This window comes from Acomys russatus, chromosome 22, assembly GCF_903995435.1.
Source record: "Acomys russatus chromosome 22, mAcoRus1.1, whole genome shotgun sequence".
In the NCBI taxonomy this organism is placed as follows: Eukaryota; Metazoa; Chordata; class Mammalia; order Rodentia; family Muridae; genus Acomys; species Acomys russatus.
Genome location: NC_067158.1, coordinates 53,713,329 through 53,738,587, shown reverse-complemented (window position 1 = coordinate 53,738,587; position 25,259 = coordinate 53,713,329). Strand labels below are relative to the sequence as shown.

The 25,259-nt window shown below is 45.6% G+C and overlaps 1 protein-coding gene across 1 annotated transcript; it reads left to right on the top strand.

The window, feature by feature from the left end:
• Positions 1-1,000: 1,000 nt before the first annotated feature.
• Positions 1,001-24,623, top strand: Ugdh (UDP-glucose 6-dehydrogenase). The gene is made up of 12 exons (XM_051164843.1): positions 1,001-1,191; positions 9,944-10,112; positions 12,374-12,475; positions 12,853-13,053; positions 13,169-13,366; positions 14,154-14,301; positions 17,560-17,654; positions 20,157-20,287; positions 20,855-20,988; positions 21,392-21,483; positions 21,596-21,706; positions 24,033-24,623. Exons 2-12 carry the CDS (start codon positions 9,951-9,953, stop codon positions 24,138-24,140), a joined length of 1,482 nt encoding a protein of 493 aa, XP_051020800.1. The 5' UTR covers positions 1,001-1,191; positions 9,944-9,950; the 3' UTR covers positions 24,141-24,623.
• The last annotated feature ends 636 nt before the right edge of the window (positions 24,624-25,259 follow it).

Sequence of the window (25,259 nt, the reverse complement as noted above, 5' to 3'; positions counted from 1 at the left end):
TCGGTGGGCCAAGTGTCTCTGTACGTGCCACCTCTCTGCTGGGGCTCGTGGAGGCCAGAGCGTGGTCCCCGGGAGCTGGAGTTCCAGGCAGTTTGAGCCCCCTCATGTGGGTCCTAGGGACTGAACCCCTAAGCCCTCTCTCCAGGCGGCAATTTTACTCTTTTTATGCATTTGTAAGGAGTAAGGACTTAGTTCACTGGGACAGTGCCTATCCACGAGGCACAAGGCTCTATGTTCAATCTACTACCACACACACGCACACAAATACACACCTACACATGTCTACGTTGCATACGCCTTACTATGTATGATGCAGACAACTTCCCTTCTAGAATTTGGCTGCAAAGTTTTCCTGGAAAGTACGCCCTCTCAAGGCATGGGCGCCAAGTTCTCTGGCCAGGGCCAGGTTCTCTGGTCCAGCCATGATGGAACTCAGCATCCTTTCGATTTGAGGCGTCTCCTTCCCAGACTTGACGCCATCGGGATGGGAAGTGACTAAACTCTGGGCAGCTGTCTGGAGGGCGCGGCGGACCCAGGGGCTCGAAGGGTGTGGGAGGCCAGCAAGAGGTCAGCCCAGAGTCCTGGGGGTGTGTTGGGGGGAGAAGAACGGAGTCTGCAAGATGAAGGTAAGGCCGGGAAGCCGGAAGAGTGTTCTGTGGGCTCGGCCCCTGGCTTGTCCTGTGCTCATGGGTGGCTCACTTGGCACGCGAGAACTTTCCTCATCCCAGATTCCAAGGACCAAGGAGCTTGGAAAGAGCTCTGCCCGCGACACCCGCGCCCTTGCAGCGGGCCAGCGTAGTGGACCCTCTGCGCACGTAGCCACGTCCATTGCCGCTCGCAGGCGGACGGGGGCGGAGGCAGTGAGTTGGCTCTAGCTGATTCGCCCTGCTCCGAAAGGGGCGTGACCACACACTTTGGGCCCCGCCCATTATGCCGCTCAGGGTCCTGAAAGAAATAGAGGTCTGCCGGGGCAGCCTGGGCCGGAGGGAGGCGGGGCGGTGGCGGGGCGGTGGCTGGGTTCAGAGTCTGGGAAGGCCTGGCTGCGGGGTAATGAAGCCTCCGCCTTCCCGGGTGGAAGCATTTAAATACGGCCGCGGGCCCCGGACTCGGGCAGCGGCGGGCGAAGCGGTGTGTGGAGCCTGCGGAGCGAGCGGGATCCGAGCGGCCGCCGAGCTCCGGCCTTGGAAGTGGGTAAGCACCGGTCCCCGCGGGATGTCCCCTTCTCGCGGCCGGGGCGCGCGCGGGGTCCCCGGCCGCTCCCTGGACCGCACCACCACCCTGGTCCTCTCTCTTTAGGGCCCGGCGGGAATCACGTCGTGGGCTTGCAGGAGGTCAGGCGAGCCAGGCTTTTGATTCACAACTCGTGCGTCTTCAAGCCCGCTCTCATTCTCCCCAGTTTCCGATTTGAAACGAACGATATTGTCCCGCCGCTTCAGAAATCCAAAGGGTCCCCAGAAGGAAAAAGGGTCCTCTCCCTGGGCCTAATGGGCGCTTTACAGTCCTAGGCTTTGTTGGGGATTACAGTCTGCTCACCTGGGGGGCCCGCTGCTCTCCTATGGTAGCCCTTAAGTGGAGAAGCAAAACCCTAGAGCCCCTCGAAGACGAAGCCCTCAGGCATTTATCCTAATCTCTTGGGGGTGGGGGGTGGGGCTCCTGCAGTCCATTGTTGGCCTTTGCACGGAGGCTTGGACTTGATGTCAGGGAAGGCCTTTTTTCTTTTTCTTTTTTGGTTTTTCGAGACAGGGTTTCTCTGTGTAGCCTTGGCTATCCTGGAACTCATTCTGTAGACCAGGCTGGCCATGAATTCTCTTTCCATCTGCCTCTGCCTCCCAAGTGCTGGGATTAAAGATGTGCACCACTATTGCCCGACAGGAAGGCTTTTCTTGGGTGCTGCAGGGACCATGTTTTTGTGACATCTTGAAAAATCTTCACGTACTGCGTATAAAATAATTTGAGGAGAGTTGCAAAATCTGGTATAGAGAAAGGAGGGGCTAGCTAGGAGAGAGCTCATATGTGGGGTACACAGAAGACTAACTGTTCATCCACTCACCTCAAAGACCAGTCTTTGACTTTTAAAAAAATCTCCTAAGAAATGGAGAACAGTAGTCCGGTCTGTTTCGTCTGACGGGTTCTGGACTTGAAAGAGCTGAGTGTTTCTGCCCTGAGCTGTGCTTTTGAGTACTCAGGTTCTAGTCTGAGCTGAATGCTATGCAAACCTGGTTTGGAAAATACGTGCCCCCACCCTTTCATCTCTGTATTGCTTTCAATAAAATCTCTAACCACTGGGCATGCCCTATCTTTCCTCCTATTTCTACAGCTTTGTATCATTCCCTTGATACATAAAATTAACAATCTTTCACGGTAGTTCCCCCCTGCGCCCCGCCCCCCAACAGGCGTCCTTTAAGTGAGCTTCCAGGAAACGACTGAGTGAGGCTGGTGTATCCAGCCGCCTATCACGCCTGCTGTTCAGTCCTTAAGTAACGGTGAAAGGGGTGGCAGATGGATTGTATATTCTGCTCAGATGACAGTGTAGGACGTTTGCTGGCTGTTAGTGACGTCTTGTAGGTTGAAGTGTTTATCTGAATTTATGAGATTTTATATGAACAGTAGTTTTAGGATGGGGTGGTATATTGTGATTCCCAAAATGCAGAGGTGAGGGCTCATTTCAGAATGACCTATTCAGTAAGCAAGCAGGCCTGCTTTTTTGTCAGCACAGTGAGGGTCAGAGGGTGGAAATACAAGTAGAGTTCTTTTTTTTTTTAATTTTTGGTTTTTCGAGACAGGGTTTCTCTGTGTAGCATTGGCTGTCATGGACTGCTTTGTAGACCAGACTGGCCTTGAACTCACAGGGATCCGCCTGCCTCTGCCTCCCAAGTGCTGGGATTAAAGGCATGTGCCACCATGGCCTGGCTTGGAAATACAAGTAGAACTAGAAAATGGTGAGATGGGCCTGCTGGTAAAAGACTTCCCGCAAGAGCCTGACAGCCTTGAGTTTGATCCCCAGAACCCACAGTGAAAGGAAAGCTTGGAGCCCAGAAGTTGTCATTAGACATGTGCCACGGCCTCCATACTACACACAAAACACTAAAACTATGAAAATTGTGAAATTATGAAAAAGAAAGCAGAATCAGAAAATATCTGTGTCATAGAAACTATACTGATAACATTGTATCAAGCTCCATATTAAAGTTTATTGATGCTTTTATTGAAACTTCCAAGTGACTTGATTTGACTTGCATTGATTGGGTATCTATCTTCTTAAGTAAATTTCCATCCATTGTCATGTATACACTGTACGTCATACGAAAACTAGCGAGGCAAGGATACCAACCCAAAATGAAGACCAACTCATCAAAAGCCAAGTGTAATGGCTCATGCCTATAATCAGTTCCTGGGAGGTTGAGGCAGAAAGATCACCACCAGTTCCAGGTCAGCCTAGGCTGCAGAGTGAAACCTTGCTGAGAGAGAGAAGTGGGTGTGTGAGGGGAAGAGGGAAAGAAGGAAGCGGAGGAGGGAGAGAGAAAACACAAAATGGCGATGGCATATCCAGTTCTACTGCACAGATGCAGCTGCCGCCGGAACTACTGCTTAGAAAGAACCCTGGATTAGGGTCTTGAAATGAAGGCAGAGAAGTAACTTGAGACCTAGGGGGCGGAACATAGGGATAGAGTGTGTACCTGCGATGCTTGAGGCCCTGGATTTAATCTGTAAACCATAATATTAGCAGTAACTTGATGCTGTTCTTTAGGTGGCTAGAGAAGGTAGTCACCTGTTCACTGTAAAATATCTTAACTGAAGCTATGAAACATGAAGTCTGTAACACTAGAGGCCCATGCAGAGTTACTTACTCAGTACTCACCGAGGGATTGCCGTACTAGGTGTCCCAGGTCTAGCAGTGAACAGCAGCTCGGAAGGACCACCAGCCTTGGCGCTGGAGAGATGCCTCAGCGGTTAAAGAGCCCTCGTTCTGTTGGCAGGACACCTGGGTTCAATTCCCAGCGCTTACACTAGTGGCTCACACCCATCTAGCTCCCAGGCACTCATGTGTTGTACATCAATATTAAATAAATAAATAAATCTAATTATTTTCTAGCCTTGAGACGCCTTATTAAATAGGAACTCCCTAAGCCCACGAGTTTCCTTCCATAGACATTCGTTCTGTGCTTCCAAATGTTAACAAAGTAAGTCCTGTTTGAGCTTGAGGGCATAGGCTGTCTTAATAGCTGTAACTTCTTGGCTATGGAATTAAGTTGTAACCCTGTAAGATCCTCTGGACCAACACTACTCAGAAATTCTAATTACTAGATAGTCTAATTAGGGAGGGAAGCAGGTGTCTTTCTTATGTGTTTGGGAATTTTGGCTGCATGAGTGTCTAAACCATCTTCATGCCTGGTACCTGTGTTTAGAAGGCATCAGATCCCCTGAAACTGGAGTCATGGATGGTTGTGAGTCACTGTGTGTGTGGTGCTGGGGCCTTAAGCTAGGTCCTCTGGAAGAACAGCAAGTGATGATAGCCACTGGGCCTTCTCTCCAGCCTGGAAGGATGTCTTGGTATGTGGTAGTTCTGGTCAGTCTTCCGAAGCTTGAAGATGAACCTGTAAGCCTAGAGTTCATCAGGGTTTAGATGTTGGTTTGTGTTATGTAGCTTACAAAGAGACGGAGCGGACACACTACAGTGGAACTTTGCTGTCACAGTAGCAGAGTTTGCTGCAGGGCCTGAACAGTGATCCTTTGGTATCTCTGGGAGAGTGGTTCCAGGACTACTGCAAATGCCCACATCTGGGAATGCGCAAGAGCTTTAAATAAAATGCTGCTGTATTTATTTTCCTGTAGCCTATGCATGTGCTGCTGTATACTTTAAATCATCTCTAGGTGACATATGATACCTAATAAACGGAGTATCATGGCACATACTGTAATCCTAGCTTGGTTAGAGGTGTTCCTGAGCACCAGACTAGCCCAGGCTATATAGCAAGTTCTAGGCTGTCTAGGGAGCCCTTACCTCAAAACAAACAATAAAAGCAATACCTAATGTAATGGGGAAAAGAGGAAAAAAGAAGAAAAAAGTCTATACATATTCATTAGAGATATAACCTTTTTTTTTTTTTTTTTTTTTTTTTTTTTTTTTTTTTAAGATAGAGTCTTACTATGTTGCTGTGACTGGTGACTGGCCTGGAACTTAAAATGTAGATCAGGATGGCTTCAAGCTTGCTTCTGCTTCCTTAGTGTTAGGATTAAAGATGTGTGCAGTTACACTTGGCCTCCAGTTTTACACACACACACACACACACACAACCTGATTCTGTGAGTGTAGACCTGTGGGGACAGAGGATCAACTGTTCTTGTACCTGAAATCCAGGCCATCTGTGTCTGGTAGGTAGTGTAGCTTCTGGGAATCGGAATTCATAAAGCATCAGAACAGAATTTTGAGGAAATATGCAGTCTAAGCCTGGAAAATTCTGTTCCTGTCTCCACTTCCCTGGAACCAGAAAATTTCTCTTCTCTAGATTCCATGTCACCGTTCTGCTGTATAAAAGTGACTATCCCATCAAATACTGTGTCGTCTTGTGCCCCACCCCACTCTAACTCGCCTAACTCGGGACAGGTCGTAGTTGTACCAGTGCCTCTAATTATGATGGTTCCATTCAACAATGTAGGTGCTACTAGATTGTTGCTGTTCTGCTCTCCTGAGAGAGGCGTTCAAGAGCCACTTGTACTGAGCTTGTTCCCTAGTTGGTAGCAACTGTTGCCTCTTACATTCCTTTGTACTCTCTGCTTTACTCCACTGAGTGGCTCTTCTCACTTCTCTGTGCTTATTCTTTTACTGTTCTCTAGAGTGTTCTTCCTGGTTTTCTTTCCTTCCCTTAAGTCCTGCCCTTCTTTAGGCTCAACTCCTTCTGCATTGAGATGACTCTTCTAGTCCTCTTCTTCCTTTTTTCCTCTGAATATTTGTTAATTAGTGTGTGTGTGTGTGTGTTTACGTGTGTATGTGTGTGTGAGTGTGTGTGTATGTGTTTATGTGAGTGTGTGTGTATGTGTTTATGTGAGTGTGTGTGTATGTGTGTGTGTAGGTCAGAGGGCAACGGTCAGGATCCAGTTTCCTCCTTCCACCCTATGTGGGTTCCAGGGACTAAACTCAGGGCATTAGGCTCGCTTTACTCCCTGGACCATCTCCTGGGTCCCTCTTCATCCTCATCCTTCCTTGAACTCGGAACATTCATTTTACCTTCTAGCTCATTATCTTTTTATCATTGAGCCACTTTACTTGCATATGGTTTCTTTCTTTTCCTTTTTGTTCTTTTGGTTTTTATTTTGTTGTTGTTGTTTGGTTGGTTTTTGGTTTTTCCAGACAGGGTCTCTCTGTGTAGGTATAGCCCTGGCTGTCCTGGAGTCACTTTGTAGACTATGGCCTCCTACTCAGAGAACCACTTTTCCAAGTTCTGGGACCAAAGCCATGTGCCACCACGCCCGGCTTACAAACATTACTCTTTGTAATGGGGAAAGGACTAGGCCCTGGAATGACTTGAAGGAATTTTTCTGAAACCAGATGTACAAGCTTCCCTTGTATAGAGGGTGGGATGGCCGCAGTGAAGGTGGGACAGCTGCAGTGAAGGAGGGACAGCTGCAGTGAGGGCAGGACAGCCGCAGTGGAGGAGGGACAGCCTCAGTGGAGGAGGGACAGCCGCAGTGAGGGCAGGACAGCCACAGTGGAGGAGGGACAGCCACAGTGGAGGAGGGACAGTAAGGTGGGACAGCCGCAGTGGAGGAGGGACAGCCGTGGTGGAGGAGGGACAGCCGCAGTGGAGGAGGGACAGCTGCAGTGGAGGAGGGACAGCCGCAGTGGAGGAGGGACAGTAAGGTGGGACAGCTGCAGTGGAGGTGGGACAGTAAGGTGGGACAGCCGCAGTGGAGGTGGGACAGCCACAGTGGAGGAGGGACAGTAAGGTGGGACAGCCGCAGTGGAGGAGGGACAGCCACAGTGGAGGAAGGGCAGCCACAGTGGAGGTGGGACAGTAAGGTGGGACAGCCGCAGTGAAGGCTGGAAGCATGTCTCCCTACAGGGAGGAGAGTTTCAGAAGATTCCCTGGAGCTTCGCCACTCACGTAGTGATCTCAACATCATCTTTTCCATCCACTTAGACTAGGTGAAGCAAAGATGGGTGAGGCAAGGAAAGATGGCTGACTGCCAGAAGTCAGCTTGGGTACCCTTGGTATTTTTTACTGAGTCAAGTCTTTGCAAAGTCTTGCAAAATGTTATGTTTCTGTCAGAGACCTTGGCAGAAACAGAAGAATGGGTCATTTTGATGGTAGTATAGTGAATAGCCAGACATTCATATACGTAAGTCACAACTGCTAATAGAGAACTTGTAACTCACTCAGGCAATTAAGGAATGTACTAGACTTGGTTTTAATATTTCCTGGTAAGTATATCCACATAGAGGAATGCAGCGTAACCATTAAAGGTGAGGATGTGACTGTAGAATACAGTAAGTTAAACAAAAAAGCCAGTGTAGAGACTGTCTATACGGCATTTCTTCAATTCAGAAATAAGACTATGGCAGGCATGATGGTGCACACCTTTAATCTCAGCACTCTGGAGGCAGACCTCTGAGTCTGAGGCCAGCCTGGTCTACATAGTGAATTCCAGCACAGAGCTGCATAATAGAGAAACCCTTTCTCAAAAAGATCACAGTGCACACGCAAAGGAGCGTGGGAGGATACACAAGGAACAGGGCACTGCCTGCAGAAGCGCGCTCACGGGATGGGGCAGAAGTGAAGCTCCTTCACCCATGTTTCCTTGTAGCATCTTACTGTGGCACTGGCTGGATGGCTCAGCCGGACAAGGCTCTTGCCACCAAGCCTGAGGACCTAAATTCAGTCCTGGGATCCACGTGGTGGAAGGAGAGAGCTGGCTCCGCCCCCAATTTTATTTTTATGAATATTATTAAGAATATTTTCTAGCGAGATTTGGTGGTACAGGCCTTTAGCCCCAGCACTTGAGCAGCAGAAGCAGATGGATGGTTGTGAGTTCCTGTTCTACAAAGTTGCAGGACACAATGATACTTTCTAAGTAGAGTTCTCAAATTCTGAGGCTTGCCTATTTAGGGAACTAAATCCTTGTGGAGTTTTAATTTTTGCAGTACTAAGACTCTAACTGTCTCACCTCACCCATGATGGGTAGTCACTTCCACTGACACACAGATACTTTCTTGTGAAGCCCTGTCATTAGGCTAACCCAGAGCACCTTCTCCGATCCATGCAGGGATCCACAAAAAACTGTAAAGCCTCTGATTACTGTTTTTCTTTTCTTTGGGTTGTGTGAATGGGTTGGATTCAGTGTTGTCAGAGACCTTGGCAGAAACAGAATGGGTCATTTTGATGGTAGTATAGCGAATAGCCAGACATTCATATACATAAGTCAATTCCTTGTAAATCTTTTTTTTTTCAAGACTTCTCTGTGTAGCCTTGGCTGTCCTGGACTCACATTGTAGACCAGGCTGGCCTCAAACTCACAGCGATCCACCTGCCTCTGCCTCCTGAGTGCCTTGTAAATCTTGAGAGTCAGTCATTTCACCAATGCCTGGTGAAAAGTTAGCAAAATCAGTGCAACAATATTGATAACTGCAGAAATTACTTTTCTGGGATAGGGAGATAGCATGGCAGTAAAGTACTTGCTGTGAGAGCCCGAAGATCAGAGTTTGGACCCCAGCATCTAGTAAAAGCTACTATGCCGTACACAGCTGTGACCCAGGGCTGAGGGCCAGAGACAGTATGGCTGGGAAGTCAGCCTCACTAGACAACAGCAAGCTCTAGGCTCAGCAAGACCCTGTCTCAGGTGAAGAGCAATATGCGAACATGAAGTAGCCTCAGGCCCCTGCATGCCCACACACAGGTGTGCACACCAGCACACACGCAAAAACATTGAAAATTGCTTTCCTTTAGCCTTGTCCTGTTTTGTGTGGCGAAGTTGTCATAGAGTTTCAAGATTATTGTTCAGTACCCAAAAAATAATGTTATGCCAATTAAGTATTTAACGGGTATTTTGGTCCATATTTGCTGCTAGAACAACACCTGAGATGGATGATTTATAATGAACAGGAATTTCTTGGCTCAGGGTACTAGAGGTTGGCAAAACCAAGATGGAGGGGCTGACATCTGGCACCCGCCTGTTTTGCTGTGTCACTCCATGGCGGAAGAACAAAGAACATGAGATGAAACTCATAGCCAAAGCCCTTTATAATAGGCATTAATCCACGTGGAGAGTGAAGCCCTCCAGCTTGTATGCCCCACCTACCAGCACTTGGGAATTTAGTTACACACACACTTCTTGAGGGATGATTAAGCCAAGCAGAAGCATAATCCTTGAGGCCAGGTCTGATCTTAACTAATCTTAACATCTGTGACCGTATAAACCTCTTGGAAAACTCATCTTTGTAGGCTCACATATAAGTGAGAACTGCACTGATGTGTATACATTTGTCCTGGGGCTTTCTCTCTGCAATTCAAGCTACCCTGGTTTAGACGCCCTCCACCTCCTTCTTCTTGTTCTTTTAAATTTTTTAATATAGAGCTTTCTCTGTGTAGCCCTGGAACTCACATTGTAGACCAGCTGTAGAACTCACATCTGCCTGCCTCTGTCTCCCGAGGGCTTGGACTAAGGGAGTGTGTCAGCACAGCCCAGACTTATGTTGATTCTTGACATCATAATTTTATGGCTTGTGCAGTAATGCCAGTTGTTATAAATTTTAGCTCTTTCGTGCTAGCACAATGGAGAAGAGGGCAAGTCATCTAATTGGGATGTTATTTTTCACTCACAGTTTTCGTAATTCCAATGAGTAAAGGTGGGGAATGGTTCCACATATCTGACAGTTTATGATGAATATGCCAGCGATTTGTACAGATTTCCTGTTTTCAATGCTGAAGCATTCTTCTTTTCCTTTTAGTTCAGTCATGGTTGAAATTAAGAAGATCTGTTGCATTGGTGCGGGCTATGTTGGCGGGCCCACATGCAGTGTCATTGCTCACATGTGCCCGGAAATCAGAGTAACAGTTGTTGATGTCAATGAGTCAAGAATCAATGCGTGGAATTCTCCAACCCTTCCTATTTATGAGGTAAATTATATATTGGATAGTTCTTTGTTTCTATGCTGTTTTCTTTTTTTTTTTTCATTTATTTATTTTTAAAAACTATTTATTTATTTTTTATTTATACATATTCTGCTCGCATGTGTGCCTGCCCACTAGAAGAGGGCACCAGATCTCATTGTAGATGGTTATGAGCCACCATGTGCTTGCTGGGAATTGAACTCAGGACCTTTGGAAGAGCAGTCAGTGCTCTTAACCTCTGAGCCATCTCTCCAGCCCCATCTTGCTGTTTTCTTACTGTGTTGGTTAGCTAGTTTATACTATTGTGAAATCTATAACTGCACCCAATTGGCTGGGTGTGATATTAACACCGTAACCTTAGCTCTCAGGAGGATGAAATAACTTTAAGGTCTGCCTGGTCTACATAGCTAGTTTAAGGCCAAACAGCACAACACAGAGAGACCCTGCCTCAAAACAATGCAAAGGCTCTGCATAGCTCTAAGATGTAGCTCATGATAGCTTGACTAGCTGACATACAGCCTTGGGTTCCAGATAATAAGAAAAAGAAACAGAGTCTGGAGAGATGGCTCAGTGGTTAAGAGGCTCTTCCAGAGGTCCTGAGTTCAATTCCCAGCAACCACACAGTAGCTCATGACCATCTATAATGTGATCTGATGCCCTCTTCTGGTATGCAGTTAGAGCACTCATATATATATATAAAATAAATCTTTAAAAAAAGAAAAAACAAAAAACTAGGTGTGGTAGTTGATGCCTATAATCCAAGTACTTGAGGGGCTGAGGTAGGAGCATTACTGAAATATAGTGAGTTTCAGGCCAGCCTGGGCTGTCTCATGAGCAAAAAGCCAAAAGTATACAATAAAAAATCCTGATATGTTACCACTTGGTGGCTTACAACCATCTGTAATGGAATTTGACTCTCTTCTGGTATCCATGAAAACAGAGCACTCATATACATTAAAAAAAGAGAGAGAGAAAGAGAGAGAGAGAGAGAAGAAAAAGGTGCCAAGCAGTGGTGGCGCACACCTTTAATCCCAGCACTCGGGAGGCAGAGGCAGATCTCTGTGAGTTCCAGGTGTATGAGTTTACAGTTATGGCTCCTCCAAAATCATGTTAAAAGGCCTCAGGGCCAGGGAGATGAGGGCTCAGCTGAGAAAGACATTGCTGTCAAACCCGAAGACCTGAGTTTGATCCTGGGGCCTGCGTCATGAAGGGAGAGAGAGAACTGATTCCCAATGGTCGTCTCCTGATCTCCACATGAACACCATGGCACACACACACCCTTCTGTAAAGTAAATGTTTGGTTTGGTTGGTTTGGGTTTTTGAGACAGGATTTCACTGTGTAGCTCAGGCTATACTAAACCTGATTTATAGAGCAGGCTGGCAGTGAACTCACAGCTCTCCGCCTGCCTCTGCCTCCCAAGTGCTGGGATTAAAGGCTTGCACCACCACCACCACCTGGTTCTCAAAAATTCCCCCTACTGAGACACGGCTTCTCTGTGTAGCCTTGGCTGTCCTGTACTCACTCTGTAGAACCAGGCTGGCCTTTAACTCACAGAGATCCACCTGCCTCTGCCTCCCCATCGCTGGGTATAAAGGCGTGCACCACCATGCCCGGCTCAAATTTTAATGTAAATATATCACCAATAAAATTGCATGGGAGAAAGTAAAGATTTTCAGTGTTTTTTTAATAGTAGGGCTTAGAAAAATACATGTCTGTCTGTTTGTATAAAGTAAATACTTTTGCAGCCACCTCTGTAGTGTGAATCATGAGGAGGAGAGGACTGCATTCATAATGACAGTGCAGAAAGTGTGTTTAAAGTCATAGGGCCTTGAAGGGTGTGATAATGAGTTAATGGTTAATGTATCACCCAGGTACGTGGCAAATAATGACAAAGCATTTTAAGGTGACTGATCTTTGATTGTGCAAGTTCAACTTTGCTTCATTTAGTGATGACATCCTTACTGACTGTGCTTTGTGTATGATTCCCTCTTGTTTCTTTTTTTTGGTTCTCACAGAACCTCCCAGAGTAGCTGGTGTGACTTCAAATTCCCTGTGCAGCTCAGCCTTGCCTCAGCCTCCTAAGTGTGTCAGGGCTGCAGGTGTGCACTCCCACGCCCAGTGTCCTCAGCTAGTCTAAAGACACGACTTGGAAATCTAGACCTTTAGTTTGCAGCACAGCGTTTCCCTGGACAAAGGTGGTTCTTCCTGTTATCTCAGGACTGGAAATACTGCGTGCTTAACTCCTTGTCCTTTTTCCCTTCTCTAGCCTGGACTAAAAGAAGTGGTTGAGTCCTGTCGAGGGAAAAACCTATTTTTTTCTACAAATATTGATGATGCCATTAGAGAAGCCGATCTGGTGTTTATTTCTGTAAGTAGTTTGCTTCGCCATGTGGTTTTTAAAGGAAGCTTCATTGTCTTACTTGGTATCAAGCCGCAAGTGCTCTTAACCATGACAGCAATTGCACCTGATAGGCAGGCGCTCCTTTAGAGCGAGCAGCTTTGAGTTCATGTTTGTCTTCTGGCCTTAGCTGGAGCCTGCCTGCTTTCGCTGGTGTCTGGCACAAGTACGCAGCTTCTCCACAGGAGTTCTCTGGGTGCCTCAGCTGTTCATGTCAGAGGTTGTATCTGTGAGAGCGGAGGCCGTGACTGCTGTCAGTTAATTAACTCGTGGTCAGGGGCTCTGTTTTGAAAGCAGTGGGCAGCCTTCACAGGCACGCTGCTCTTCATCCCAAATGCTCTTACTAGGTGAACACACCAACCAAAACCTACGGGATGGGGAAAGGACGGGCAGCAGATCTCAAGTACATTGAAGCATGTGCTCGACGCATTGTGCAAAACTCCAATGGGTACAAAATCGTGACTGAGAAAAGCACAGTCCCCGTGCGGGCAGCAGAGAGCATCCGCCGCATATTTGATGCCAACACAAAGCCCAACTTGAACTTACAGGTATGAAGAAAAACAAAACAAAAACCCATAGAATCTGATTTTTCTTAGGTCAAGACGGAAGCCTTAAAGTCACCCACAATTCCTTCCAGCTTGAAACTTTGTATTGTCCTTGTAGGTGCTGTCCAACCCTGAGTTCCTGGCAGAGGGAACAGCCATCAAGGACCTGAAGAACCCAGACAGAGTCCTGATTGGAGGGGATGAGACCCCAGAGGGCCAGAAAGCTGTTCGGGCACTCTGTGCTGTATATGAGCACTGGGTTCCCAAGGAAAAGATCCTCACCACCAACACGTGGTCCTCAGAGCTTTCCAAGCTGGTTAGTGCACAGCTTGCAACGTGTCATTATATCGGTTACTGTGTTTAGGCAGGGTGTCCGATGTTACTCAGGCCAGTGTCAAGCTCAAAATCCTGCCTCAGCTGCCTGACTGTGGGGATCACATGCACACGCACACACTTTAGTGCTGAGGATTAAAAGGCCTTGCCTGTTAGTCAAGCTCTCTGCACTTCTAATTAGTCGTTCTTTTTAGTTTTTCTAGACAGGGTTTCTAGCCGGCCATGATGGTACACACATGTAATCCCAGCAATTGAGAAGCAAAGACAAGTGGATCCATGTGAGTTCCAGGCCAGCCTGGTCTACAAAGTGAGTCCAAGGCAGCCAGGGCTACACAGAGAAACCCTGTCTTGGAAAAATAAAATAAAATAAAATAAATAAATAAATAGACAGGGCTTCTCTGTGTAGCCTTGGCTGTCCTGGACTTTGTAGACCAGGTTGGTCTTGAACTCACAATGATCTGCCTGCCTCTGCCTCCCAAGTGCTGGGATTAAAGGCGTGCGCCACCATGTCCACCCAGTTATTCCTTTTTAAATTGTGTTTTCTAAAAAAAAAAAAAAATAAATAAATAAATAAATTGTGTTTTCTAACCAGACTTCCACTGTCTCCTCAAAATGCACCCATCAGTATCTCTTAGTATCTATCTGTCTTAGTATCTCCATCAATATTTCTTACGTCTGCTTTTTTTAACTTGTATGACCTCAATGAAATATACTGACATATAAGTAGCTTTTTCACTCATCATCTTCTCTCGTTTCTCTTTTATTTAAAGGCAGCAAATGCTTTTCTTGCACAGAGGATCAGCAGCATCAACTCCATAAGTGCTCTGTGTGAGGCAACAGGGGCTGACGTGGAAGAAGTGGCCACGGCTATTGGGATGGACCAAAGAATTGGAAATAAGTTCCTAAAGGCCAGTGTGGGTAAGGAAAACTTTCCTCTACACCAGATAGGCTACTAAAGCTTCTAGGTTTATAGAAGATTCTTGTTTTTAAATTTAACATCTTTTTTTTTTTTTTTTAATAAAGATTCTTGGGTGGTGGTGGCACACGCCTTCAATCCTAGCACTCTACAGGCAAAGGCAGGCAGATCTCTGAGTTTGAGGCCAGCCTGGTCTACAAAGGGAATTCCAGGACAACCAGGGCCACACAGAGAAACTCTGTCCCGAAAAAACAAAAAAAAATTTTTTTTTTAATTGTAAAGGGGCCGGAGAGATGGCTTGGTGGTTAAGAGTACCAGCTGCTCGTGCAGAGAGAGGACCAGTGTGTAATTCCTAACACTGAGGAGAGATGGCTTGGTGGTTAAGAGTACCAGCTGCTCGTGCAGAGAGAGGACCAGTGTGTAATTCCTAACACTGAGGAGAGATGGCTTGGTGGTTAAGAGTACCAGCTGCTCGTGCAGAGAGAGGACCAGTGTGTAATTCCCAGCACTGATTCCAGGGTATCCCAAGCTCTCATGACTTATTAGGCATGTACCACATACACACATACAGGCAAAACATTCATACACATAAAATAAAATAATTCTTAAAAAAAAAATATCAGCTGGACTTGGTGATACACACTTTTAATCTCAGCACCTGAGAGGCAGAGGCAGGCTGATTTCTGTGAGTTTGAGGTCAGTCTAGTTTACAAAGCGAGTCCAGGACAACCAAGGCTACACAGAGAAACCCTGTTTTGCAAAACAAAACAAAACAAAAAATCCCCCAAATCTAAGGCCTCTGAGGTGGCTCAGTGAATAGCTGACAGGATCGTGCCTGTCTCCATGCCTGGTGGCTTGAGTTTGAGCTCCTGTGCTAAAAGGAGAGAGCAGACGCCCTTAAGCTGTCCACCGGCTTCCAGAGTACCCTCCCATTTGGGTTGTACAGAAGACGTGAAGTTGGGGGTCTGTGTCAGGAGTTTGAGGCTAGCCTCTGTTGGCAAGTTGCCCAGGATGCCCTTGAACTTGCTGCTGCTTAGCCCAGGCAGGCTACGAGTCTTCCATGCTCCTTCATCAGCCTCCAAGGTAATTGGGATTACAGCATGTGCCGCCTGGCTTGGTCACAGTGCATTTGCCCTCAGGCCAATCTTTTAATCCAACTTTATACCAGCTGTGTAGTCGGTTCTCATTATTTGTGGTAGTAAGACTGTATTATAGCACTAAAAAGTACTTTATAGCACATAATTTATGAAACCCTGCCTCATAATAATAAAATAAAAAAAATACACAAAGAGGGTTGGGCCGTGGCTCAGTGTTAGACTGTTTGCCTAGCATGTACAAGGCCTCATGTTCACCTTTAGTCCCAGCACTCAGGAGGCAGAAGCAGGCGGACTGCTGTGAGTTTGAGACCAGCCTGGTCTACAAAGCGAGTCAAGGACAGCCAAGGCTACACAGAGAGATCCTGTCTTGAAAAAACCAAGCCAAAACAGAAACAAAAGAAAACAAAACAAAAGGCCTCATGTCAATCCCAGCAGCAGGTGTGTACACACATGTACACACACTAACACCAAGCTAGTGTTTCTGAGGCTATATGTCACTTCCTAGCATTGGTTTCTTTGCCCTTTTTGATTTTTTTTAAAAAGATTTATTTATTTACTATTTATTGTATATGAGCGTTTTTATCTGCAGAAGAGGGCATCAGATCACAGTATAGATGGTTGTGAACCACCATGTGGTTGCTGGGAATTGAACTCAAGACCTCCGGGAAGAGCAGGCGGTGCTCTAAACCACTGAGCCATCTCTCCAGCCCCCTTGATGTTTAACTATAATAAAAAATAGCTACTGTTTACATAGGACATATTATGTGGTGTGGTGTTTTTGGTTTTTGTTTTTGTTTGTTTGTTTTGTTTTTATTATTTATTTATTTATATATATATTTTTTTTTTTTAGTTTTACCAGACAGGGTTTCTCTGTGTAACCCTGGCTGTCTGGACTCACTTTGTGGACTATCAGTATTTTGTCTCCTTTAAGTGGTTTTTTTTTTTTTTCTTCTTTCAAGACAGTTTTGTTGGTTCCCCACCCCACCCCCATCTTCAAGATAGAGTTTTTCTGTGTAGCCCTGGCTGTCCTGGAACTCTTTGTAGACCATGCTGTCCTTGAACTCACAGAGATCCTCCTGCCTCTGCCTCCCAAGTGCTGGGATTAAAGGTGTTCGCCACCACCGCCCTGTTCAAGACAGTTTCGTTACAGCCTAGATTGGCCTTAAACTTGCTGTGTAGTCTAGGTTGGCCTCGGACTCCTGCCCCTCCTGTTTGTACCTTTCACGAGCCAGGGGTGCAGACATGCAAAACTACACTTGGCGTTTTTACTGCTTATGGCCTAGAAGAAGGTGCTGAGATTTTGTTTTTAGAAAATATTGAGGTTCAGGCAAAGTTTGTAACTTGCTCAGAATCACACAGTACTGAGGCCAGGTGTTCCTGACACTGACGTCCTTACCTCTCTGCTGTACTCGGAATTGTACTAGCTCAAAGGTGACCAAGCACACCTTGTCCCAAGTCTACCCCACAGCTTTTTATAGGTAGGCGTTATAGGAATACAGTCATACTGTGCCCACAGCCTGTCTCTCGTCTTTGGCTGCCGTGGACCTGCAGAGGTAGAGCTTTTATGGCCCCCAAAGGCTGAAGTGTTTACTATCTGGCCATTTACCTTAAAGTCTACTAACTCGGCCGTAAAGTAGGAGCTACAGGGCAATCATGCCAGATAAGTGACAGAAGAAACAGATGATAATGCAAAGGAACGGTCAAGTGGGAATGGCTCAGCGTTGAGAACAGTTGTTCTGTGGATGACTCGTGTTTATTCCCAGCAATCCCACAGCCACCTAAACCAGCCGTCCCTCTTCTAACCTCTGAGGATGACGCACATACGTCCATGCAGGCAAAACACACATAAAAATTAGAAAAAAACTTTCTTAAAAGGAAAAAGGTCAAATGTAGCTTTAATGAAACCTGTGTTGAGGAACTATTTAGTAAATACTTGAAGAGCTAATTACCTATAAATGTCACATGTTTTATAAATTGCTTTTTCCATTTTTTTTCATCTTGATACAGGGTCTCATGTAGCCAAGGCTGGACTTGAACTCACCATGTAGCAGCTATCTGAATTTTATTAAAATCTGAATAAAAGTTGTCAGCATTGTGTAATCTTTGCTGCAGGACATGGCTTCTGGCTCTTCCCTGAAAACATTGTCAATTTTGTTCCCTCAGGTTTTGGTGGGAGCTGCTTCCAAAAAGATGTTCTGAATTTGGTTTATCTCTGCGAAGCTCTGAATCTGCCCGAAGTAGCTCGTTACTGGCAGCAGGTACGTATCTTTGTAGTCAATAGCTTCTGATTAGATTCTAATTAAATATGGTATCCTTGGTGAAATGGTTCTGACAGAAGTTGTTCCAGGAACTCAATTTATTTATTTCAGATTTATTGAATGAGTGTTTGTTTTCTACTTCTTGTTGTTTTTCGAGACAGGGTTTCCCTATGTAGCCTCTTTGTCCTGGACTCACTATGTAGACCAGGCAGCCCTGGAACTCACAGAAATCCACCTGCCTCTGTCTCCCCGAGTGCTGGGATTAAAGGTGTGCGCCACCACACTGGCTGAGTGTCAGTTTTCAGTTAGTCTTTTTTCCTAGTCTACAGTAATGGGCATTTTTGATTCATTAATACTTCTCATTTTATAGCTAAATTTGCTTCTAGAATAAGTCAGGAAGTACTATTATCCCCTGTGTTTGGCGGTATGTGTTTGAGTCTGACTCAGGTAAGCAGGCTGGTCTTGAACTTGCTCTGTAGCTGAGAAGCTGCCTCCTCACCAGTGCTAGAGTTACAGGTGTGCCCATTGTGAGAGACAGCTCTCACTATGTAGTCCAGGCTAGCCTGGAGCTTGGTGTGAAGCATGTTTTTCTGTCAAACTAAAGAACCCTAATTGTAATATTTTCAATGATTTGCATCTGTGGATACTGCCGTTGCCCTCTTTCAGTTCCCAGAGCTAAAACAGGAACCCCTTCCTGCTTATCAAATGCTTGCTTATTCTGGAGACTCTTTGGGGGCACTTTGCAAGCAGAATCTAATTTAATTCTTATCACTGACAGTAGCCCCTATTTTTAGATGAGAGAAGATAGTCTTTAAGAAATGACAGTTTGAGGGGCCGGGCGTGGTGGCGCACGCCTTTAATCCCAGCACTCGGGAGGCAGAGGCAGGCAGATCGCCGTGAGTTCGAGGCCAGCCTGGTCTACAAAGTGAGTCCAGGACAGCCAAGGCTACACAGAGAAACCCTGTCTCGAAAAACCAAAAAAAAAAAAAAAAAGAAATGACAGTTTGGGCTGGAGAGATGGCTCAGTGGTTAAGAGCGCCACCTGCTCTTCCAGAGGTCCTGAGTTCAATTCCCAGCAACCACATGGTGGCTTACAACCATCTATAATGTGATCTGATGCCCTCTTCTGCAGATAAAGCACCCATATACAATAAATAAATAAATAAATAAATCTTTTTTTTTTTTTTTAAAGAAATGATAGTTTGCCCAAGGTACTGGCCAAGTTACGCACCTTTCCCAAATGGTTTTCCTTGAGTTGTAATCTTTCAGATTTCAGCAATAGCTATAGGTGAATCTGTAAAAATGGCTCAGTTTTTGTGTATTTCACTCAACCTAGCAGGTGACTTTATCTTGCCATTCACTGTGCAAAAAGTGCAAATGAAGTCCTGATTGTCTAATACTTTCTGGGCTTTTTTTTTTTTTTTTTCAAGCTGCCAAGACTTGAAATGGTCCCTGCAAGCTTTTTTTTTTTTTTTTTTTTTTTTTTTTTTTTTTGGTTTTTTGAGACAGGGTTTCTCTGTGTAGCCCTGGTCATCCTGGACTCACTTTGTAGACCAGGCTGGCCTTGAACTCTCACAGTGATCCGCCTGCCTCTGCCTCCCGAGTGCTGACCCTGCAAGCTTTTGAAGGAGCCTCCTCTTGCTGGGCGTGGTGGCGCATGCCTGTAATCCCAGCACTTGAGAGGCAGAGGCAGGCAGATCACTATGAGTTTGAGGCCAGCCTGGTCTACAAAGTGAGAGTCCAGGACAGCCAAGGCTACACAGAGAAACCCTGTCTCAGAAAAAAGAGAAAGAAAAAAAACCTCCTTTTTCTCTTCTGCTCATGTCAGCAGCAACTTAAACTTAGCAGGTCAGCCAGACAGTGTCCAGCACTGCGGTGTCACAGTGTGTGCAGAAGCCACTCGCCCTCTGTGCTGTGTCTGTTCTTAGCCATTTTCTTCCTGTGGTGAGCTGTGGTGGATGGTGAGTCATGGCACCTGAGGGAAGGCCTGGAGAGATGGTTGCTTACCACCTTGTTTGCTCAGGAGTTACGGAAGCTGGCTCGGGGAGGGCCTTCAATCAGTCTTGATGCTTTCAGAGTTCAAGCCTGGCTGTGTCCCCACCTTGTCATCCACCCCAGCTTCACTCATGGCAGGTCATGTCAAAAGAAAGCCTTCAGGAAGGCTCTAAGGAAGGAAATTGGTGGGTTTTCTTATTGTTTTGTTTGTTTTTTCAAAAGACAGGGTTTCTCTGTATGTATAACCATGGCTGCTCTCTAGATCAGGCTAGCTTGAATTCAGGTGTGACTGCCTTCCAAATGCTAGCAATAAAGGTGTGCGCCACCACATTCGGCAATTGGTGGGGATTTTTAATTTTCAGATTTAAATCCAAATAACTGTTTGGTAAGCTTTGTCATCGACATGTAAACTGTGCAGTTCTACAGTAGAATTTACTGTAAGACCATATGCATGCTGCCCACTACACTTTTGTAAGCTGACATTGTATATTTTACACGTGCTTTTAGGTCATAGACATGAACGACTACCAGAGGAGAAGGTTTGCGTCGCGGATCATAGACAGCCTGTTTAACACAGTGACCGATAAGAAGATAGCTATCCTGGGGTTTGCATTCAAAAAGGATACTGGGGATACCAGGTACTGAGGCTTTAAAATGTTAACTTACCTATGCTTACCTAGTACTCACAGTATTAAGCTCTGGAGGTAGAGGTAGAAGTAGAGACAGGCAGCTCTCTGAGCTGGAGGCCAACCTGGTCCACACAGCAAGGTCCAGGCCGGCCAGGGCTGCATGGTGAGGACCGTGTATGCGCATGTGCACACGCCATGGTACCTGTGTGACGGTCAGAGGACAAGGTAGGGTAGTCACTTCTCTCCTTCTATGGCGGGATCCACTTTTACCTGCTAACGTATTTCATTGGCTCTCTAAAACATGTCAGCCAGAAGTGGATAAAAAAGCACTTGCGGGCTGGAGAGGTGACTCAGAGGTTAAGAGCACTGGGTGTTCTTCCAGAGGTCCTGAGTTCAATTCCCAGCAACCACATGGTGGCTCACAACCATCTATAATGTATCTGATGTCCTCTTCTGTCCTGTGGGCACACATGCAGGCAGAGCACTGTATACATAATAATAAATAATCTTTTTTTAAAAAAAGGCACTTGCCTTTAAGCCTGAGGGGACTCACCACAGTGATTTGTTTCTCTTCAGAGAATCCTCCAGCATCTACATCAGCAAGTACCTCATGGATGAAGGTGCGCATCTCCATATATACGACCCAAAAGTACCCAGGGAACAGATAGTTGTGGATCTTTCCCATCCCGGGGTTTCAGCGGACGACCAAGGTAGGACTCTGTTCCGTAAGTCATTTTAGGTACCAACCCACACAACTGCATATTCTCTGAGGCCTTCAGTAGTCGCATTTCTGTCACTTACTGCCCGTAGTTTGCCCAGTATTCAGCCTTGTTTCTCTAAAATTAACCCTTAGATATTCTAGTCTGAGCTTTGAGCTGAAGTCATGAGCTGTCTTTACTCCACTGATGCTTGCAGCCCAGGTACAGTGCATGGTGGTATTCCACTAAGCCCGAGAGTCCCAGGAGATGCTGGTGACGACAGTTTGGGGTGCTCCTGGTCCCCACCCTTCCATCATTCCCACAGATGGTTCCCTCTTGTCAGACACTCTCTACTGTAGAGTGTTAAAATACATAGCTTCAGGCGACCTGTTTCTCATTGTTGCTGCTTTTGTAGTGTCCAGACTGGTGACGATTTCCAAGGACCCGTATGAAGCGTGTGATGGCGCCCACGCCCTTGTCATCTGCACTGAATGGGACATGTTTAAGGTGAAGTCTCAGAAATTACTTTAAGAAAAATTGTACAGGCATTCCAGTGTGAGCACAGGTTGAATATGTGTCCACCTGCGTGTTCTAGTTACTCATTTGTATGTCTGTTCAGGAACTGGATTATGAACGGATTCATAAAAAAATGCTGAAGCCAGCCTTTATCTTCGATGGACGACGTGTCCTGGACGGGCTCCACAGTGAACTGCAGACCATTGGCTTCCAGGTCATCAGGGTTCTAGCATGGCTTGTTTGTTTGTTTTGGTCTAGTCATTATTACTTTATTTCATTTATCACTCTGTGTGTTCATGATTTGGGGTGGGGGCATGTGTGGAGGTCAGGTCTCTCCTTTTATCTGTTCCAGAGGCTGTAGGCTTGTGCTAGTACCTTCACCCTCTGAGCCATCTCAGTGGCCCTGGTCAATTTTTTTTCCTTTTGGTTTTTTGAGACAGGGTTTCTCTGTGTACTCACTCGCTTTGTAGACCAGGCTGGCTTTGTTTTTTTCTCCTCTTCCTCTTCCTCCTCCTCTTCTTCTTCTTCTTCTTCTTCTTTTTCTGAGACAGGGTTTCTCTGTGTATCCTTGGCTGTCCTGGACTCACTTTATAGACCAGGCTGGCCTCAAACTCACAGCAATCCACCTGCCTCTCCCTCCCGAGTGCTGGGATTAAAGGCATGCGACACCACGCCTGGTTTGGCCCTGGTCAATTTTTAAACCCATTGTACAGGGTTTTAGAATTGTTCTATTTTCTAATTTAGCAGTAAGATAACCAGGACAAGAGGTACATTCTCTGGAAAGTCCCAGATTTTTTTGGTAATGGTTTCACTCCTTCCCTGTTGGTGACATAAAGTTGGTCTCCTTTACTAGAAAGGCTTCAAGTGCCTAACCTGTAGAAATAGCATGTGCCCCATCTCACCTCATACTATAAAGGTCAAGTAAGAAGAGACACTGTGATTACATGGTGTTTCCTTGTTGTTCAGAGCTCACTACAGTGAGGGGTGGGGTTGAGTGTGGGTAGCCCCTGAGGAAATGCTTCACTGTGGCAGCAACACTCACCCTTGTGAGAATAGCTGGTTCACAGCTGGTGTTCACCCTGTACCTTTCACTCAGCGCTGTCTCCGCTGTGAGAGCTCTGAAGGAAGACTGGGCTTCTCAGCTAGTCCTCTTTCATTCAAGTTCATCCTTGGGAAACCTAACAGAGCTGGCCCAGAGCAGTGCATTTGTGTCCCCCTGCCTCAGCGCTACCAGTTCTGTCTAGTACTAACAAGTTGTTACTTTCTACTTCCTGGAGCAGTATGGACACCGAGTAGAGCCTACTAGCAGAGTAAGTTAGGGAAGATTAAAAAATGGTTGCTGTGGGCCGAGCGTGGTGGCGCACGTCTTTAATCCCAGCACTCAGGAGGCAGAGGCAGGTGGATCACTGTGAGTTCAAGGCCAGCCTGGTCTACAAAGGGAGTCCAGGACAGCCAAGGCTACGTAGAGAAAAAGGTTGCTGCAGGAGGGTTGCCAGCATGGCACCACTCTGAGTGTGTGCTTGTCTTCAGCAGCAGCTGGGAGGCGCCAGGAAGGCCTGATCTCTCACCAACAATACTGGGTCTGGTTTCTTTAACCTCTCACTCACTTAGGCTTCAGCACTCAGCTGGCAACTTTGTTAACTTCTTGGAAATCCCTCCTTCCCACCTTCCTTAGGGAGTGGGCCACAGGACTGTTTTTTCTGGGTTGTGACTTAAACTCAGGAGTGTGCCCCTTTAAATGTTAATTTCTAAGTCACACATAGAAGGATAGATATTTAAAATTAGCTTGGTAAGGTTTGGCACACCTTTAATGCCCACACTCTGAAGGCAGAGACAGGTGAATCCCTGAGTTTGAGGCCAGCCTGGTCTAGAGTAAGTTTCAGGACAGTCACAGAAACTGTCACATACACAAAAAATAAAACTAAAAACAAACAAACAGAAGTCTGGAGAAACGGCTCTGTGGTTTGCTCTTGCAAAGGACGCAGGTTCAGTTTCCAGCATCCACATGGTGATTCACAATCACCTCTAACCTCCAGGGCACCGGGCCCACACACTGGGTACATGTATATGTGCATGTACAAACAAAACACTCACATACATAGAATGAATTAGAGAAAAGTTAACTTTCCCTAGTAAGATTTTTGATTTTTAAATCCAGCTGGGTGTGGTAGCACCCTTCTATCAGGTCCTTTCCTGCTGCATAGGCAGTTGCAGGCCTGTCTGTACTTCATGCCTATCTCAGAAATAAAATAGGAAATGGAGTCACTAAGTAAGGGAAAGTGCCATTGAGAGCAGGTGACTATAAAGTACGCATCCTTTGTTGGAGGCCAGCGCTGCATAGCGAGACCCAGACGCTATTAAACCTAACAAAATCAAGACAGCAAGTGGGGTAGCACTTGATTCTAGAAACATAAAGAGCCAGAGCTCTCTCCGCAACTCCGACCTTGAAAAGGTTCCCTCGTCGTCTTCCCTTCTCTCTGCGCTATAGAGCTCCTAAGTACGTGTGCCGTCACTAATACTTCGATCTTTTTCCTCTTCAGATTGAAACAATTGGCAAAAAGGTATCTTCCAAGAGGATTCCATACACTCCTGGTGAAATTCCAAAGTTTAGTCTTCAGGACCCACCTAACAAGAAACCCAAAGTCTAGACACGGCCGCTTTACCTGTCATGACTTTGGTACTTCAGGGTGGCCAGTGTCTGTCTGATACCGAATGGTAAATGAACTACGTGTTTTTAAGGAAACAAAAATATTTTTTAATCATTAAATTTATACTAGCTGTATAGGTGTTGGCATATCTAGTAATTATGAATCTAGAATAATTTTTACATATTTTTATATTATTGTCCTCTCAGTTATTGAATGGATGGAAAGCAATCATGTTGGTTTGAATGTTGTCAGTTTTTGTAAAATATAAATGAAACTTTGAACACTTTTTAGCAAATTGTCCACAGATGACATTTTAATAAGAATACAAGGAAACGGCAGTCTCGTTTTCCTGTGCGTTGGTTTGTTTGCTTATCATTAAATGGGATTTTAAAGCCATGAAATCACTGTGCTAAGATGTATGGACTGGTTAAAGTTCTCTGGCCTTTTGTTTTAATGAAATATGTCATTAGTGGTTTTAGTTGTTTTTTTTTTTTTCCCAAAAGATCATCACTCTGCATTTCCTTCCATGCTTACCTTGAACAGTTTTCTCTTTTTGCTATTTTTTTTTTTTTAACCGGAGGAGAAAGTCAGTAGTATGATGTGTTTTGTTGTTTCTTAGTGTTTGTCATTATTACTTCTGCACCCTATGAATCAAAAAAAGTTTGTTTCCTTTATTTTGATTTTTTAAATTTCTATTACAATTATAATTTTTTTCCATTAATCAAGAAAACTAATAAAATCACATGTGTAAACTAAAAGAATTTCCAAGTTACATGTATCTTCTTTGTGTAATTTATTTATTTGGAGGGGATGTGGGGTGTGTATATGTCAAACCATATGGGCAGAGGTCAGAGGAAAACTAACAGAGTGGTCAGTTCTCTCCTTCCATGTGAGTCCTGGCTTCGAACTCAGGTGGTCAGGTTTGGCAGCAAACATCTTCACTCACTCAGCTATCACAGGCCTTTTCAAAATATTTGTTACGTGTGTGTGTAGGTCAGAAGAAACTCTGGGGTGTCTGTTGTGTCATTTCACAGTTGGGGTGAGTCCTGGTGGTTAACCATGGCCATGCTTAGTTGTGGTACCTTCACTCCCTGAGCCATCCTGCCAGCCCAGCATGTA